This window comes from Chiloscyllium plagiosum, chromosome 29, assembly GCF_004010195.1.
Source record: "Chiloscyllium plagiosum isolate BGI_BamShark_2017 chromosome 29, ASM401019v2, whole genome shotgun sequence".
Classification (NCBI taxonomy): domain Eukaryota; kingdom Metazoa; phylum Chordata; class Chondrichthyes; order Orectolobiformes; family Hemiscylliidae; genus Chiloscyllium; species Chiloscyllium plagiosum.
The window spans coordinates 35,126,421-35,146,674 of record NC_057738.1 but is presented as its reverse complement, the minus strand read 5'-3'; the positions used below and the strand labels follow the sequence as shown (position 1 = coordinate 35,146,674).

The following is a 20,254-nucleotide window of genomic DNA, read 5'->3' as shown; positions in this document are numbered from 1 at the left end:
TTGGGTAGGTTTTTATTAACAAAATCCAGGTGTTGCTGGACTGGGAGCTTGCGAGCACACAGGAGAATGGGGCTTCATTTGGAAGATCTTGATTTTGCAGAAGGTCAAATGTGGGAAAGCGGCCTGAAATGTATCAGAATAGTCAAACTGGGAGATGACAAAGGACACGAATGAGGGTCTTAGGGCCGATGAGCTGAGACAGGGCAAATGTAACAATGATGGAAATAGGCGGTCTTAGTAACATCACAAACACAAGACCTGGGCACCACGGTGTGAACAGACTGGCTTCATCTCAAGACTGTGGTCAGGGAGAGGAATGGTGTCACTAGCTAGGGAATGGGCATTTCCAATGGAGACCAGAAAAAAGTTGACTTTATTCTTTCCAGCATCTTGTGGAAGGAAAGTTCAGCCAAATTAATGGCATAAAGAAGCTGAGAGTGCACTTCCACCTGGCTGAGGAACAAGGCCATAAGATCATGAGAATGGAAGTAAGGCCATTCGGTCTATCGAGTCCACCCCGCCATTCAATCATGGCTGATGGGCATTTCAATGCCACTTACCCACACTCTCCCCGTATCCCATAATTCCTTGCAAGATTAAGAATTTATCAATCTCTGCCTTGAAGACATTTAACGTCCCGGCCTCCACAGCACTCTGTGAATTCCACAGACCCACCACTCTCTGGCTGAAGAAATGTCTCCTCATTTCCGTCCTAAATTGACCCTCTCTAATTCTAAGGCTGTGCCCACGTGTCCTAGTATCCCCGCCCAACAGAAACAATTTTCCAGCGTTCATCCTTTTCGAGCCTAATAAGAGGGACAATCATTCAGGACTGGGATTAAGTGAAATTTTTTCTTAACTCAAAGGCTTGAGAATCTTTGTAATTCTCTATATCAGAAGATAGTGCATCCTTGAGTGTACTCAACAGAGAGATCAACAGATTTTTGATCTCCAGGAGAGTACAAAGAAATACAATGAGTGGCTGAGGAAGTGGAATGAAGGCTATGATCCTATCAAATGATATTGCAGACTTAAGGGGCTGAATGGTCAACTTGCTGCTCCCAGTTTGTATATTCTTACACTTACGTCACCTTTCAAATTCTCAAAGGACAACACGAGCCTTAGGAAGTACAGTGGCATTATCGCTGGGCTGTTAATCCAGAGACCCGGGTAATATTCTGGGGAGCTGGGTTCAAACCCTGCCACGGCAGATGGTGGATTATGAATTCACTAAAAGTAAAATCTTTTTTTTAAGATTCCCTACAGTGTGGAAACAGGTCCTTCGGCCCAACAAGTCCACACCGACCCTCCGAACAGTAATCCACCCAGACCCATTTCCTTCTAACTAATGCACCTAACACTATGGGCAAGTTAGAATGGTCAATTCACCCGACCGGCACATCATTAGACTGTGGGAGGAAACTGGAGCACCCGGAGGAAACCTACACAGACACAGGGAGAAAGCGCAAACTCCACACAGTCAGTCACCCAAGGCCAGAATTGAACCTGAGTCCCTGGTGCTGTGAGGCAGCAGTGTTAACCACTGTGCCACCGTGCCAATCTGGAAAAAACAGTCAAATGACGACCTTGAATTCATTGTTGATTGTCAGAAAATCCTATCTGGTTCACTAATGTTCTTTAGGGAAGGAAACTGCCATCCTCACCTGGTCTGGCCTATATGTGAATCCAGACCCACAGCAATGTGGTTCACTCTAAACAATTAGAAATGGGCAATAAATGCTGGCCTAGTTATCGATGCCCTCATCCCATCAGTGAATAAAAAAAATTTAGAGGGGGGCTGTAAGGAGGTGGTATTTGAACAGGTGACAAAACACTTGGTCAAAGAACAAGGACTGCCTGAAAGGAGGAAGGAGACGTAGACAGCGAAAAGGTTTGAGAAGGAAATTCGAGAGCTCAGGGTCTTGGCAGCTGAAGCTAGAGTGTCACCAGAAGTCAGCAACATAGCGGGAGACCAGAATTAGAGAAGCAGAGATATCAGAGAGGGCTGCAGGAGGAGGAGGTGACACAACGAGCACCAATGCCCAGAGTTTACACAGGGAAGTTCAGCAGTTTAACTGAATGTTGGTGAGGGTTTGATTACAACAATCACAGTGTAGAACTAAAACAGCTCAACAATCTGTATCTGGCACGGTCTGGTTCAAAAGACTCAGGTCGCCTTTCGATAATTTGAGGTGTACAAGATGGCAGGTGTGGGGGGGATTTTAACAGACACGCTGGGAGTGGGTGGGCTACACAGGAACTTGGACTTTAGTGTGTGGCTTCAACTGCAGACCCACAGCAGGTGGGGTTTGGGGGTTCAGGTTCTGGGTAAGTCTATCCCATGCTGACGTTGGGGGGGTGGGTCTGCTGGAAAAGGAGAGCAGTGGCAATAAGGAAAGGTTCTTGCTCCCTTGTAAACAAGGAGAGGTTATAAGTATTTCCTCTCTCTTCACTCCCACACCATGATTGTGCCTTCTTGGCCGCAGCTCCCATATTTAAGATGCCAACTACCGAACACCTTGCCTGAGGATATCTTAGGATTTTTGGGCAGCGAGGGGGGCGGTTTTGAAGCTATTGTCCCTTGATGATTTCAGATCCCACCTGTGTCCTCAGGCCCCACCCTCACCCATCCCCAAATCCCCCAGCTTATCTTAGTTCACAATCTCGCGACACCATTGTATCCAATCAGATACTGGGCACACTCCTGAATACATGATGCCCATAAACATGAACACAGCAAATATGCCAGAGCATGGCACTGAGGAATGGGTTGTAATCGGAATGTTAAACAGGTTGAATTGAATTTTTTGGGATCTTGAGATGAGCTCTTTCGTATTTATATCACGAGTCTGACCTCAAGGAACTATAAAGTCATAAAACATTGCAGAAAAAGGCCATTCAGCCCATCGAGTCTGCTCTACCATTCAATGAGATCATGGCTGATCTGATAGATGGGCAATCGTTGACATCATGAAATTATCCAAGCTTTTTACCCTCTGGTTATGGTACAAAACTCATCCTCATGATAATCAAACTCATATTCCTGTCAAACTGCCCATTCCAGGTTGTGGCTGATGGCAACAGGCTCAGATTCCGTTGCTGCTGGGCTACAACAGCAGGTCATGTCAGGGCCCAGTGTAGGCTTCAATACTGGCCAGAGGCTCCAGAAATGAAACCCCGAGGCAAACCTTCTGAAAGTCTGAGAGGCAAGCTGTCAACGGGGTCGGAAGGGGCTTGCGAATGAGCTAATGGGGGAAAGGGTTGGTGCATTTAAAGGTAGCAAGAGACGAAAGACAAAACATTCTTTTTGACCAGAAAGCTGAAAAACCTACATTTATATAGCACCTTACATGACCTCAGGACACCGAGATTTACAACCAATCCGGCAATTTGCAGAAACAATGGGCCGAATGGCCTTCTTCTGTACCATAACAATTCTGTAGTCTCTGTGGCAATGTAGGATTAAAAAAATAGCAACTTTCCACAGCCAGCAAGTTCATCACGTCATTTGGGTGTTTGTTTGTTTGACAGTTAACGTGTTAGGAATGTTGACTAATGTTTGACCAATGTACATTGCTCTGCTCTGAAAAAGCTGCACAGGATCCTTTGCAACTAGCTCAGCATCTTATTCAAGAAGAGGCGCCTCTGACAATGCAGCACTCCTTCAGTACGGTGCTGGAAGACCAGCCCATGTTCCACTCGCACAGGTGTCAGCCTCACGCCTCTCAGGCAAACAAGGTATCTGAGGGTAATGACTGACAAGGGGCACGCTTGTCACTCATCGGGGTGGACAGCATGGAAACAGACCCTTAGGTCCAACTCGTCCATGCCAACCAGATATCCCAAACTAATCAAGTCCCATTTGCCAGCACCTGGCCCACATCCCTCCAAACCCTTCCGATTCATATACCATCCAGATGCTTTTTAAATTTTGTAATTGTACCAGCCTTCACCACTTCCTCTGGCAGCTCATTCCATACACGTACCACCCTCTGTGTGAAAATGTTGTCCCTTAGGTTGCTTTTAAATCTTTCCCCTCCCACTCTATGCCCTCTAGTCCTGGAATCACCCACCCCAAGGTAAAGACCTTGTCTATTTATCCTATCCATGCACCTCATGATTTTATCAACCTCTATATAAGGTCACCCCTCAGCCTCCGACGCTCCAGGGAAAACAGCCCCAGCCTGTTCAGCCTCTTCCTGTAACTCAAACCCTCCAAGTCCTGGCAACATCCTTGTAAATGTTTTCTGAACTCTTTAAAGTTTCACAACATCCTTCTGACAGGAGGGAGACCAGAATCACACGCAATACTCCAGAAGTGGTTGAACCAGATGGCTGACAAATTCCAGGACGAATGAAGGAGTAAGAAGGTCTGTGCAAGTGCCAAAGTGACCAGTGTTGAGTGACACCCCCACCACCTGCTCCCCGACCCCCCCCCAGGTTTCAGCCTTTCCCTCAGAGCCTACCTGCTTGATTTTCCCAGCTCGTATGGAAGACTTTGAGGGGCTTTTGTTACTCGGCATCTCACCGGCCTCCCCGTTGAGGCTGCCCATGTTCATCACCGTCGACATCATGGACTTCACGGAAGACAAGTCGACGCTTTCGGGATTGTTTGGCAAAATCACTGCTGTCCCCTGGGCGGTGGTAGTGATGACCTCCATCTCGCTTTCTGCTGGAGTACAACATATACACAAAATATACGCAAACATCCTCACAACGGTGTCCAGACAGACAGGGCATTTATCCACAGTATCTGAGATGATGCACGGGTGTGCCAGTGTGGTCAGGTCTGAGCTGTACCCCTAGTGATTCCCCATCGCAATCCCAGACACAGAGATAAGAGCCATTGGAGGCAGGTCAGTAACAAACGTGCAGCAAAAGTGGCCTGATTTCAGATGGAAACCTCACACTGTATTCCAGACGAAAGGCTGATGCTTGAAAATTCGACTCTCCTGCTCCTTGGATGCTGCCTGACCTGCTGTACTTTTCTAGCGCCACACTCTTGACTCTGATCTCCAGCATCTGCATTGCTCACTTTCTCCCAGGTCAGTAACAAGTCAATGTTCAGGGTCAAACACACAAGCCTAATGGCTGAATCAGGATTCTTTGGGCAAAATGTAACGGTGACAATTTTATTTTTGAACTACTTTTAATTGCAATGTTAACAAAAACATCTAGTTGGACAATTATAGATTCTGACCTTCCAAGCAGGTTCTACTTGGACAGAACATTCTGAACCGTTTAAGACCAGAACTGCTGACGATTACAGGCCGTCACTGGTGACTGTAGCAATGGCAGTGACAATTTGGTGATGAATTGTGAGGATGTTGCACAAGGACCACACTGTGAGGTTTCCTCCAAGTGAGTGTCCATTTGAAATCAGGCCACTTTTGCTGCACACTTACTGTGGGCACGCCCAGGCTGTCAATTATATAAGGCAGGGCTCCTCAATGTAGGAGTTGTCACCCAAATGGCAGTGTCTCAGCTAGGCGTGCAAGTGGATCTGCCCAGGTATGTTCCCAAGGGGGGTGGAGATCGGAGAGGCAGTAGTTCCAACTGCAGCAACAGTATCTGCAGCGGCTGCTTTGAGAGCACACTGCTGAGGTCTCCCCGGAGAACGAGATAAACAGAGGGCTGTGAAACTTTTAGCTTATTCCTTTATTTCCCTAGTTTAAGCTACAAAAGACTTTAATGTAAACTATAACCTATTTCTTTACCTTTCTATGAAGTAATGCTTAACTTGGGGCGGTACGGTGGCTCAGTGGTTAGCAATGCTGCCTCACAGGGCCAGGGACCAGGGTTCAATTCCTGCCTTGGGCAACTGTCTGTGTGGAGTTTGCACATTCTCCCCGTGTCTGCGTGGGTTTCCTACGGTTTCCTCCCACAGTCCGAAGGTGTACAGGTTAGGTGAATTGGCCATGCTAAATTGCCCGTAGTGTTAGGTGCATTAGTTGGAGAGGAATGGGTCTGGGTGGGTTGCTGTTCAGAGGGTCGGTGTGGACTTGTTGGGCCGAAGGGCCTGTTTCCACACTGTAGGGAATCTAACTTTTTAACTCTTGTTTTTCTTACTACTTTGTATCTAAGTGTTTTTTTCCTCCATCGGTACTTTGGTACATAAGGTGGCACCGAGTTATAGAGTCACAGAGATGTACAGCACAGAAACTGATCCTTCGGTCCAACTCATCCATGCCGACCAGTTATCCCAACCCAATCTAGTCCCATTTGCCAGCACTTGGACCATATCCCTCTGAACCCTTCCTATTCATAAGATGCCTTCTAAATATTGTAATTGTACCAGTCTCCACCACTTCCTCTGGCAGCACATTCCATAGACACACCACCCTCTGTGTGAAAACATTGCCCCTTTATTCCCTTTTAAATTTTTCCCCCTCTCACCCTAAAACTATGCCGAAAATGAGTACTGCAGATTAGAGTCGAGAGTGTGATGCTAGAAAAGCACAGCAGGTCAGGCAGCATCTGAGAAGCACGAAAGTCAACGTTTCGGGCAAAAGTCCTTCTTCAGGAATCAGGAATTCCTGATGAAGGGCTTTTGCCCGAAGCATTGATCTTCCTGCTCCTCGGATGCTGCATGACCTGCTGTGCTTTTTCAGCATCACACTCTCGACTCTAATTGACTACACTATCTAGTCTGGACTCCCCCACCCCAGGAAAAATACCTTGTCTACTTACCCTATCCATGCCCCTCATGATCTTATAAACCTCTATGAGGTCACCTCTCAGCCTCCGACGCTCCAGGCAAAACAGCCCCAGCCTATTCAGCCTCTCCCCATAGCTCAAATCCTCCAAGTCTGGCAACATTCTTTTTCTGAGCCCCTTCAAGTTTCACAACGTCCTTCCAATAGGAAGGAGACCAGAAATGAACACGATATTCCAAAAGTGGCCTAACCAATGTCCTGTACAACTGCAATATGACCTCTCAGCTCCTGGACTCAATACTCTGACCAATAAAGGAAAGCATACCAAATGCCTTCTTCACTATCCTATCTACCTGCAACTCCACATTCAAGGAGCTACGAGTCTGTACGCCAAGGTATCTTTGTTCAGCAATGCTCTTTAGGACCTTATCACTAACTGTGTAAGTCCTGCTCTGATTTGCTTTTCCAAAACGCAGCAGCTCACATTTATCTAAATTAAACCCCATCTGCCACCCCTCAGCCCACTGGCCCATCTGATCAAGATCCCATTGTACTCTAAGGTAACCTTCTTCCCTCTTCACTACATCTCCAATTTTGGTGTCATCTGCAAACCTACTAAGTATACCTCCTAAGTTCACATCCAAATCATTTATATAAATGATGAAAAGTAGTGGACCCAGCACCGATCCTCGTGGCACTCTACTGGTCACAGGCCTCCAGAGGGAAAAGCAATCCTCCATCACCACTCTCTTGTCTTCGACCTTCAAACCAGTTCTGTATCCAAATGGCTTGTTCTCCCTGTAATCCATGAGATCCAACCTTGGTAACCAGTCTACCATGAGGATCTTTGTCGAATGCCTTACTGAAGTCCATATATACCACATCCACCCCTCCGCCCTCATCAATCTTCTTTGTTACTTCTTCAAAAAAACTCAATCAATTGTGTGAGACATGATTTCCCACACGACATTATACACTTGTCACTGTGTTCCTGTACTTGAGTACACGTGACAATAAAATCTAAAATCCCAGGGTCACCAGATCCAAGAAGGCCGAGGTCACCATGGATTTCCAACTGAGATACAGCTTTAACAAGCGCCTGCTCTCTCAGATCGTACTGAGGGACTCACAACAATTATACAGCCTCAAAAATAGGGTCACGGTGGGGAAGGTTTGGGAAGCACGGATATAGGGCACAGTTTCCACAGATGCAACCAAACCTGCTGAGTTTTTCCAGCAATTTCTGTTGCTATCACTGAAAGTAATGATCGCTTCTGTAGAATAGAAGACTCACTTCAGATCACAAAATGTTAAAAACATGCTGATGCCGATCAACAGGTTAGGCTGCATTTTTTTTAAAATCGTCATCTGTTTTGGTAGATGCCAAGGCCAGCATGTGTTGCCCATTCCTGACTGCCCTCTGAAAGAGAGAGGCTGTAGCAGAGGGCAGATCACAGTCAACCACATTGCTGTGGTCTGGAGTCACGTGTAGGCCAGACCGAGTAAGGATGGCAGATTTGAGTTGAAACTTTATTGCTGGAACAGCACAGCAGGTCAGGCAGCATCCAGGGAACAGGAGATTCGACGTTTCGGGCACAGGCCCTTCTCGAAACGTCGAATCTCCTGTTCCCTGGATGCTGCCTGACCTGCTGTGCTGTTCCAGCAATAAAGTTTCAACTTTGATCTCCAGCATCTGCAGACCTCACTTTCTCCTCAAGGATGGCAGATTCCCTTCCCTAGAGGGCAACTTGCTGTGGTAATGGCAACAGCGAAACTGAGCCTGGTTTTCAATCCCAGATTTATTCATTGTATTGAAATTCCTACAGCAGCGATGATGGCATTTGAGCACTGGTCCCCAGAGCATTAGACTCTGGGTAATTAGAATATGAATAACTGACCCATTCAGGGTGATTAGGGATGGATAACAAATACTGGCCTGGCCGAGAGGCTTGTGGAGGGGATGACCCCATGGTATTAACACTGTACTGTTAATCCAAGAGGCCCTGGTATTGCTTTGGCCACATGGGTTCAAATTCAATTTCAATCAAAAGCTAATTTGGAACTATGAGTCTCACAACGATTGTCGGAAAAACCCTTCTGGTTCACGACTGTCTGTCAGGGAGGGAAAATCTGCCATCCTCTCTTAGTCTGGTTTACATGTGACTCCAGACCCACAGCCATGTGGGTGACTCTTAACTGCTCTCTGGGAAATTAGGTATGGGCAATTGATGCAGGCTTTTCCAGCGAAACACACATGTAATGAATAAAACAAAAATCCCAGGAAAGAAAAACAAAATTACACAGTGACATTAGTAACGTCTCCAACTGCAGAGAGAACCAGTAATTGGTCTGAATCTCTAACTCACTTCCTCTCTCATTAAATGCGCATTAACTGTGGGTGTGTATATTGTGGATTATCATATTAAATGCAGATGCTGTCTGACCTGTTTTGGTTCCAGTATTTTCAGTTTTTATATCAGATTTTGTCTCCACTCCTTCACAGCGTCTAAGTGTCATTAGGAATCGGTGTGGTGCACTCATGGAGCTGTGAGGGAAGGGTTTTGACCCAGTGACAATGAAGGAGCAGTGTTAGAAAGTGTAATCTTGTGGGCGCTGGGGTCTTGCCCACCACCTGTAGAACGAGTGAGGGACCCTCACTCGGACTCTTTTCAAAAGGCCCACCAAATCAGGCCACGTCAAGGCAACTGGCAGGCTGTAGCCAGGAACCAAGGCCTCAGAAGGTTGGCTGATCCTGCGCTCAGCAGCGCCACTGAACCCCCTCTCCTTGGTGACTGTGCAGGACCCTGATTGCCTTAGATTGAGGCCCCTGCCCAGCCGAGATATAAAGTGACCCACACAGTTTTACCCTCTGGCAATTTGCATGGCAACAGATTCATTCACAGCGGAGTTAATCCCAATGACAACGAGGCTTTCTACTGATTCCTCATTGGTCACTTCTGGGTCTTAATCGCTGGTGGGGTGGGCAAATTAACTCTCAAACCATAGAAAGTCGGAGAATGGGTAGGCCATTCGGCCATTCAGTATGGTCATTGCTGATTCTCTCTCTCTATGTCATATTCTTGCTTACTCCTCATATCCTTAAATTCTAAACATTCAACTATCTCATCTTTGACTTGGCCTCCACAGCCTTCTGGGAGAGAATTCAGAAAAGCACTTTCACCCCTTCCCCACCACCCCCCACCCTTTTCACCCCCAATCACCACCTCCCTGAGGATATCTCAAAGGAGCAGAACTCTTATAAAGGGGTCTCAAACCCACTGCTGAAAACTGTAAAAGGGCTGAGCACCCACTCCCTTCAGTGATGGAACGAACGATCGCTGGAAATGTGTACAGTTACAATTGAATTACCTCCATTTTCTGTTTGAGTTTTGGACTCGATCTCAGCATCATCATCTTCTTGAATTCTACTTTCATCAACCAATCCTGTCAGTGTAGCTTGAGATGTCTGACCCAGGTCTCCTTTCTCTTCAGATCCATTGTCCCCCACTGTAAAACAAGATTGGGAAAAAAGACATTAAGTACTGACTGGATTGGGTAGGAAGGGTAAGGTGATAACAGCTGAATGTAAAACTGTAAAGATGGAACGATAAAGAGAGAGAGAGAGAGAGAGAGAGAGAGACGGCTCTGTGCTCACAGGGATTCCTACAGCAAATCAGATTTACAAAGCTGTTAGATGGTAGTGACACCCTGTCATGGACTGATGCTCTCCAAATGTCGGGAATAACAATCCCAATATAGATACAGGCACTGGTTACAAACATGCTGCTAGCCTTCTCAAAGTGCAAACTGATCCAGTCTCCTGCACAGACTCCATTTAGACTCTGCAACACAAAATAAGCCAACCATCAGAAAGGGCTCAATTCCCTTTCTGTTTTCCCCTCCTGAGATCCCCCCTCCCCCTGCCATCACGCACATCCATTGAGTGAGATAGGAAGCGTGCGATGTAACTCTCTAATATTCTTCCACTTTCTGCAAGTTCCTCTTCGAGCCACTCACCCATCTCGACTTGGAAGTATATCGCTGTTCTTTCAGTGTCAAACTGCAGGAATGCCCTCCCTAACGGCATTGAGAGTCTACCTACAGCACATGGACTGCAGCGGTTCAAGAAGGCAGCTCACCCCCATCTTTTCTGGGGCAACTGGGGACGGGCAATAAATGCTGGGCCCAGCCAGCGACGCCCACATCTCACAAATGAATAGGAAAAATTGCCCTGTCCAAGGCAATGAGTGTAAAGGGACAGAGGGGCCTGGGACGTCTTATGTACAGACCTTGGAATTTTTTCTTGGAGAGTCTTTACTTTTTGGAATTGTCTTCCAGATGGAGGGAGAGCGGCACAGCCTGGGTCACCGAATCTGACTGTGGCTGAGTTGGAGAGATCTTTGACCTACAAGGGAGCTGAGGGTTATGGGACACTGAGGGTAGCCATGAAGATGGCATTAGCATTGCAATTGGCACAGTGGTTAGCACAGCTGCCTCACAGCACCAGAGACCTGGGTTCAATTCCCACCTCGGGCAACCATCTGTGTGGAGTTTGCACATTCTCCCCGTGAATGCGTGGGTTTCCTCCGGGCGCTCCGGTTTCCTCCCACAGTCCAAAGATGTGCAGGTTAGGTGAATTGGCCAGGCTAAATTGCCCGTAGTGTTAGGTGAAGGGGTAAATGTAGGGGAATGGGTCTGGGTGGGTTGCTCTTCGGAGGTTCGGTGTGGACTTGTTGGGCTGAAGGGCCTGTTTCCACACTGTAAGTAATCTAATCAGGTTAGCCACAATCCCATTGTATCAATGGCCTGCTCCTATTTCCTACTATCTCATGAAGGTGGCAGCCATTAAATGGTCCCTGGGGCTTCAGGAATAAAGATATCGTACACAACAAGGGAGGAGTCACACTGAGCCAGAACAAAGCTCTAGTTGGGCCACAACTAGGTGACTAAGTCCTATTATGGTCAGCTTTACTAGAATGGCTCCCGGCAGGAGGAAGTTTAGTAACAAAAGGTTACCTTGGAGAAACTGGGGTTGATCTTGGAGCAAAGGAGTTGGAGGGGAGATTTGAGATGTACACGATTATGTCAACTTCAGATAAGGCAGACAAAGTAAAGCTCTTCCGGTACAAGGACAAGAGGGAACACAGATTCAAGGATGTGGCTTAGAGATACAGGGAGGGAGATTATGAAGAAGAATTTTGTAAAATGACGAGGGGGGGGCGGGAAAGACCTGGAATGTAGCATCTGTGAAGGTGGTGGAAATGGCAAAGGATTCCAAAACGGAAGCTGGATTCAAAACAAAAATGGACTGGAGGGAGAAGTGGAGGTAGAGGTTAACTGGGACCTATTGGTCAATCAAATGCCAGCAGGGATTTAATGGGCAGAATGGCTTCCTTTTGTCATAATGGATCTATAAATACTAATTACAATCAGACTACTGTGCTCTGGTCAGCTGGTTTTACTGGCTCCATGCATCACTCACAGAGGGCTCTTGTGATGCACTGATAGTGTCGCTACCTCTACACCAGGATATCAACATCCATCTGGGAGAAAGTGAGGACCACAGATGCTGGCGATCAGAGTCGAGAGTGTGGTGCTGGAAAGACACAGCAGTTCAGGCAGCGTCCGAGGAGCAGGAGAATTGATGTTTCGGGCATAAGCTCTTCATCAGCTTCTAGAAGAAGGGCTTATGCCCAAAACGCTGATTCTCCTGCTCTTCGGATGCAGCCTGACCTGCTGTGTCTTTCCAACACCACACTCTTGACCCCCATATCAACATCCATCATTCATTTATGTGTAGTTTAATTGTTAATGAAACTCCAGATCCTGAACATCTCAAGCAGAGCATCATTCGAATGGGATGAGCCACCATTCTAATGCAGCATCTTCCCATTCTTCCAGATAGCCATTGAACAATTGTCCAAGTAACCAGAAATAAAACGATTCAATCCAAGGACTTTGCTGCTGAGGGAATGAAACATAGTCGGTATCTGTGGATAAGATGGGAATCTCTACCCTGATCACTTGGATTCTTCTCTGATGAGGACAGAATATTAAAATAAGTCCCATCTATTAATATATGTCCTCAGTGTGGGTTAATCCTTTTCCCCATCGAGTCAGCGTAGGTGGTTACCATAGAGATAGAAACCCTCCTATACTACAAATAGCTTGAGATGGAGGGATGGTGTTAGATCCAAAAATCATAAGAAATAGGAACATTGGCAGGCCATTTAGCCCCTCGATTATGCTCCGCCATTTATTAAGATTGTAGCTGGAGTGAGATCCCTCATCTCCACTCTCCTGCCTTTCCTGTTAACCCTTGATTCCCTGATTGATCATGAACCACTTCACCAAAGCCTTCAATATGCACAAGGACTCTGCCCCCACAGTTTCTGCGGCAAGGAATTGCAAAAATTCACAACTCCCTCAGAGAAGAAATTCCTCCTCTCGTCTGAGATTTCAAGAGAATGGGTGACAGACCCTAGCCACTAGGTAACAGAGCCACTGGCAAGAGACAAATGGCTCAGACTTGAGGCTAGGCCAAGACCTCCACAGTGGGCCATTTCCAACTACACTGAAATAGCCCATTAATATCGATGTCCGGATCAGGCTCTGTGCAGCCCCAACTCAACTCCCAGTGAGGGATAGAAGAAAAGCATTTTTCAAGAGTCCCAGGCTTCAGAAACAATTAGGAAGACAGCCACCAAACCTGCAGTTACATAGCACCTAGCGCATTCACAAAAGTAATCTTGCTTTACAACAATGTTCTGGTTATTAAAGGGATGTCACTGCTATCTGTCACACCTCCCTGTGTGGATAAGCTGCTTTTTTGCAATGCATATCGGGGGCCATTACACTGGAGAAAGCCCCCACTTGTTATGGATTACTACCACAGGACGTCATAATGTTCACCTCAACAGCTAGGTGGGGTGTTGGAAGATGGCTCCCTGACAGTGTAGCACTCCCTCAAGAGTTACACTGATATCCACTTCACCAAGGCTTACGATGATGGACTATATAGTACCACTTAAGGCACCTTAGTATTCCATGGAAAGGGGCCCTGAATTGAATTTATTGAATTATTGGAGGTCACTGGAGCACAAAACCTTTGCTGGTGGATTTATCAATGTCAAGACAGGGAATAAGTCACAATCATTTCTCTATCCTGTAAGGAGGTGGGAAGACAGAAAGCAGAATAAAATCAAACACAGCTGACATTATTCTCAATTTAAAAAGACACATCCTTCCGACAAATAAATACAGAAAATGCTGGAAACACTCAGCTGGTCTGGCAGCATCTGTAGAGGGAGAGGTGATGGCCCAGTGGTATTATCGTTAGACTATTAAACCAGAGACTAGAGTCTAGATTAGTGTGGTGCTGGAAAAACACAGCAGGTCAGGCAATATCCAAGGAGCAGGAACATCAGAGAGCCAGGTAATGTCCTGGAGACCTGGGTTCAAATTCTGGCACAACAGATAAAAATCTGGAGTTAAGAGTCTACTGATGACCAAGTGTCAGAAAAACCAATCTGGTTCACTCAGGTCCTTGAGGGATCTGCTGACCTTACCTGGTCTGGCCTACGTGTGACTCCAATAACCACAACAATGTGACTGATGGTTATTACCCACAGAGCAGTTTTAGGGACGGGCAAAAAATGCTGGCCAAGCAGCGATGCCCTCATCCCGTGGAACAATAATAAAAAACACAAGAGTTCATGTTTCTAGTCGATGGCCATTCATCAGGCCTTCTACCTGTACTTTCCTAACAGGCCCTCAGCATGGATCCCCTCACCTTCCTGGTCTGGCTGCACTGGAGATCATTCTGTCACATTCTGTAGGGTGCGAAATCGGTCTGGTCGCTCACAGCACAGTCCACGTGGTTAAAAACCAATATTATCAGCACTTTGCTAGTTACCACACTAGCTCACAGCATCACACTCACTGAAGCTAATTACAGCCTCATCAAAAACAAAAAGAAACAGATCTACAGTCTACAGCCAGTTAAAAAAAACAGACAAGCTGACAAATTATGCAGCCAATTCAACTCAAGAAAAGATTCTGGGTCGAGTGTTTCCGACACATCTTGGAGTCACTTCTGAGAATCTCATCAGCTGTCTCTAACAGGACTCAGTCCTACCTCTTGTGTAATTGGTTATTTCCAGTGGGTATAAATCAGAACCCTGTTAAAAAGCCACCAAGGTACAATGTTCCTTTACTATACAAGGGGTCGGAGGGGATGGCACACTCACTCTGATGAGAATAACAAACATTAAAAGATTGATGGCTGAAGCTCATCCTGTTAAACCTCACTGTCAGGACAAAAGGTTTCAGCCCAAAACGTTGACGTGCCTGCTCCTTGGACGCTGTCTGACCTGCTGGGCTCTTGCAGCTTCACATCTATTAGACCATAAAACATAGGAGCCAAAATTAGGCCATTCAGCCCATCCGACTCTGCTCTGCCATTCAATCATGGCTGATAATTTTCTCAACCCCATTCTCCAGCTTTCTCCCCATAACCCTTCATCCCCTTGACACTCAGGAACCTATCTATCAGTCGATTGACTCTGACTTCCAGCATCTGTCTCCTTCTCTACTACTGACCAAAAATGTACAAGAACATGACACAAAAGAGCAAAAAGCAGGCCATTCTGTCCATCGAGTCTACTCTGCTATTCAATGAGATGGTGCTGATCTGTAAGTCTTCAACCTCGTTTTCCTGCTTTATCCCGGCAAATCTGTTTATCTCAAGCTTTGAATGTACATAATGACCCGACCTTTATGGTAAAGAATTCCACAGATTGACTAAACACTGAGAGACAGTCTCATTTTAAATGGGCAATTCCTTACTCAGATGATAGCCTCTGGACCTTGACTCTCTCACAAGGGAGAAACAGCCTGTCAGCATCTAACCCCATGTCAAGCCCTTTAAGAATCTTAAGTTTCAGTGCAGTCGCCTCTCAGTTTACCGAACCTCCATGAGTGCAGGCTGATCTTACTCAATCTCTCCTCAGATAGAAAAGCCTTCCATCCCTGGAATCAGCTGAGCAAATCTCCTCTGGATTGTCTCCAATGCTAGCCTATCTTTCCTTACATAAGGGGATCAAAACTGTTCACATTATTTCAGCTGTGATCTGACTAGTTCCTTGTATAGTCTCAGCAATTCCTCCCTGTGTTTAGACTGCACTCCCTTTGAAACAAAAGCCATTCCCCAACCTGTTACCCGCTAAACTGGGCCACCAGCCTTTGGTGACTTAGATACAAGAACCCCCAAATCCCTCTGTTCCCCCAAAACCTTCTGAAGTATCTCTCCATTTAGACAGTACTCAGCTCCTCCATTCTTCTTGCCAAAGCACATAATTTTGTCTAAGCACCCTCTGTCCTTATATGGTATGATCTGCCTGTACTGCTCACACAACAAAAATTTTCACTGTACTTAGGTACATGTGACAACAATAAATCAAAGCTTCTTACACTTTTCATCTGCCAAACCTTTGCTCACTAACATAACTTGTTTCTATTTCTCTGCAGATTCACCACCACTTGCCATCTCACCTATTTCCATGTCATTCACAAACCTTGAGCTATAAAACATTCACTTTCCTCATCCAGGTCATTCATATATATTGTGAATAATTCGGTCCCCAGCACTGATCCCTGTGGTACTCCATCAGTTACAGGTTGTTCTCCTGAAAATGCTGACCACCGTGCATGATGAGGAATCTTTCAGGGGACCGGAGAGAGCTGGAATTCTGCTGGACTCAATGATCCCACCGTTCCAGATTCCCTGATTAAACAAACAGTGAAGTGCAACAGGAATGCACCTCCGGCAAATAACCACTTGAAATACTTCTTAATAATTTTTTTTTAAATATCCAAGACCTTGCTTGAGGAAACAAGTTCCTGTCTTACTGTCGCATGACTATCTCAGTCACGAGAGATAAGCTTATACTCTTCTCCTTAGACAATCCTTCAGGATGGAGGAGAATTTGTTTCCACAGCAGCGTGATGGGTTTCGAGATGGTGGGTATGTCCAAGATGTGGTCTGCACTCTCCACCACATACAAGTCAAGGGTTTTGGTAGATGAGATTTTAAAAGCTTGCGTACTAACTCCAAATACTCATCCACCTCTGCACTTTTCTGACCAAACCTCTCGGTGCATTTATTCAACACTTTGCTTGAGGAATCCTCACCACTTTGGTCAGTCCCAGCCTGGGACCTCCATGGGTCAGCCAGAATCTTCAGCCTTGCTTTGAAGACAGCGTTCCTCCTGGGAGTCTCCCCCTGTGACCAAGTCTTGAGCATTAAACATCGACAGAGAAAAGTTGCCTTAACGGGAGGGACAGTCATTCGGTAACGATCTGGAATTGCCCACAAAGGATTCCAGGTTGAATTCACAATGCACGGGATTGTGAACAGGAGGAAGAAAACGGCAGGTCCAAAAATATTAAAAGTGGTCCATGTCGCACAATCACAAACTTGAAAACAGTCTCTTTCTAAGTGTGGCCCCACCCTTTCAACTCCAGTGCTGAGAGAGCTGTGTTTGGTGCAGACTGGTGATGAGAATGTGCCTGTCTTGACACTGGCTTTGTCAGTGTTTTCCTGCTTGTTAAAACAGGTCCAAACTTCCTGCTGTGAATTCACTCAGAAAGTTGAATTCTTTTGTGTGCGTGCAGCTCTGACAGAAAGGATGCTTTCAGAGCACATGTATTTTTTAAAAAAAAGCACAGCATAAATGCTTTTCAAAAGGAGGTGCCTGATAAGATAACTCTTAAACCAATTGTCTATGAATGCTCGAATCTCTTATCTTCAACACAATTACCAGACATGTGCCCATTAACAAGTCTTTACAAAAGAAAATAGAACAGATCACATCACAGTGAGATGACAGACGTACAGACTGCTGAAGTAATACTCCACAGAGCAGATAGCTCACCTTGTTTGAAGAGTTACCCTTCATGTGATTAAAATGGGAGTGCAGCCTTCACATATTAATGCTTGGTGTTTTGATAGGCAAGTGATGTTACAGGAAAAGGCTGGATAAATGCAGCGTGGTCTGCTGCTGATCTTGCTGAATCCCTGATTAGATGCTCACCCCCTCCACCTAACCGTCTTGCTTCAGATGGACATGATTAGTTTTGCGGGAATTCTCGGAGCCTCTCCCAGCCCTTTAGGTGAGTGAGGTTAGCAAGGCTGTGTCTGCTGCCCATTATCAGCAGCAGCTAACATCTTGACATTAGTACTACACAGACTCCACCCCCCCTCCCCAAAAACAAAACCCAGATCAAGTCCAAACAGTAAACAGAATTCTGTCTGAATCAGTTTATCTTTTGATTTTCAAGAAAGCACCTTTGGAACGGCCCCACCTAGACTATTTTAACCTCCTACCCCAGTCCGCATTGGCTTTCTGAATTCACTGGACTGGACGGCATGGCTTAGGAAGAAAGGCTGAGGGAACTAAGGCTTTTCCCGTTGGAGTGAAGAAGGGTGAGAGGCGACTTGACAGAGGTGTACAAGATAACGAGAGGCATAAAGTTAAAAATCACACAACACCAGGTTATAGTCCAACTGTTTTATTTGGAAGCACTAGCTTTCGGAGCGCTGCTCCTTCATCGGGTGGTTGACATCTATTGGCGGTTGGACTATTACCTGGTGTTCTGTGATTTTTATCTTTGCCCACCCCATCCAACACCAGTTCCTCCACATCATGAGAGGCATAAATAGAGTGAATAGTCAGAGATTTTTTCCCAGTGTGGAAATGGCTATCACGAGGGGGGCTTAAATTTTAAGGTGATTGGAGGTAGGTTTCGGGGAGAAGTCAGAGGTCAGTTCTTTAGACAGGGAGTGGCGGGTGCATGGGATTCACTGCCAGCAGCGGTAGGAGAGTCAGATACATTGGGGACATTTAAGTGACTCTTAGATAGTACAAGGATGCTAGTAAAATGAAGAGTATGTAGTTAGTTTGATCTTAGAGTAAGATAAAAGGCCGGCACAACATCGAGGGCCAAAGGGCCTGCACTGTTCTATGTTCACACCTCAGGAAGAACAGGTCTAAAATATGCACAGATTAGTTCAGGCTTGGCAGGCTACATCTCTTGATTTTTAAAAGGCAGTGCAGAAACAATGAGCTAATATGTTCTGACAAGATGGAGGAAAACCGAACACCACCAAATCTAAGACAGTCACCAAGCAGTTTGCACATTCTCCCTGTGTCTGCGTGGGTTTCCTCCGGGCACTCTGGTTTCCTCCCACAGTCCAAAGATGTGCAGGTTAGGGTGGACTGGCCATGGGGAATACAGGGTTACAGGGATAAGGAAGGGGTGGGTCCGAGGTTGGCGGGCGGGTGTGGGGATGCTTTTCCAAGAGTCAGTGAAGACCAGCTGGGTCAAATGGCCTGCTCCCACAATGCAGGGATCCAGGATTCTACGAAATTCAATTGGGAATCAAGAAGAAAGGTCTTTAACAAAAAGAAAGTTTCAGAAACACATCAGCAGGGAATGGCTGCAATGAGTAGTTTCGAGGCATTTAAGGAGAAGCTGGGTGGGCAATTAAGGGAGAAGCAAACAGACAGTCGTGATGGTACATTGAGATAAGACCAGGAGATGTAGGAGCAGGACTAGGCCAGAGAGTCTGCTCCACCACTTAATGGGATCGTGGCTGAAATGACAATCCTCACTCCAGGTTCCTGCCTTTCCCCCATCACCTATTATTCCCTGACTGCTTAAAAGTCTGTCTCTCTCAGCTTTGAACATACTTAATGACCCGGCCTCCGCAGCCCTCTGCTGTTAAATATATTCCACTTTCATTACTCCCAGAGGAAAATAAGGAGTAGAAAAATCAGCATGGACTGGTTGGGCTGAATGGCCTCCTTCTTGGTGGTAGAACAGTGGCTCAGTGGTCAGCACTGCTGCCTCGCAGTGCCAGGACCAGGATTCGATTCCAGCCTTGGACGACTGGCTGCGTGGGGTTTGCACATTCTCCCTGTGTATGTGTGGGTTTCCTCCCACAGTCCAAAGATGTGCACATTCGGAGGATTGGCCATGGGAAATTGCCCCGTGGTGTCAAGGCATATGCAGGCTAAGTGGATTAGGCACGGGAAATGCAGGGCTCGAGGGATGGGGTTGAGACTGGGTAGGATGCTGTTTGGAGGGTCAGTGTGTACTCAGTGGCCTGTTTCGGCACTGTAGGGATTCCATGTAACCTGACGTAAATAAAAGTCTTTCACTCAGTAAAAGCACAGGAAGGTCCTGTGAAGTGAAACATCACGTGTCATTTACTAAGGAGGTCATTTTCCTGCTGGAGTGTAACACAGAAAAGAGAAGAGAACAAAATAACAGCACTAAAGATTTAAACTGGAGACTAAATAATATCAACAATTACGAGTTGGTGTCATATGACAAGTCAGAATGGCACAGGAGGCCATTTGGCCCATCAACATCCAGTTCTATGGAGCAACACAATCAGCTCCATTCGCCCTCTCCATCTCCCCAACCCTGCAAACGCATTTCCCTCAAGCGCCCACCCAATTTCATTCTGAAATTGTCAATTATCTCTGCGTCCTCCACCCTCCAGATCACAGGGAATTACCACATGCTGTGTA

At 46.2% G+C, this 20,254-nt stretch overlaps 1 protein-coding gene across 8 annotated transcripts in view; it reads right to left on the bottom strand.

Annotated features, from left to right (window-relative positions):
- Positions 1-20,254, bottom strand: part of rreb1a (ras responsive element binding protein 1a) — a 220,994-nt gene that overhangs the window by 96,724 nt on the left and 104,016 nt on the right. For 7 of the 8 annotated variants that reach the window (XR_006315932.1, XM_043719508.1, XM_043719503.1 and 4 more), the window contains exons 2-3: positions 10,026-10,163; positions 4,467-4,672 (exon numbers count right to left, since the gene is read on the bottom strand). Coding sequence is in view for 7 of the 8 variants with exons in the window: in XM_043719508.1 (XP_043575443.1) it covers positions 4,467-4,672; positions 10,026-10,163 (344 nt within the window). In the remaining variant the exon portion in view is untranslated. The remainder of the gene's footprint in view (positions 1-4,466; positions 4,673-10,025; positions 10,164-20,254) is intronic. The other variant, XM_043719504.1, reaches the window with a different exon arrangement.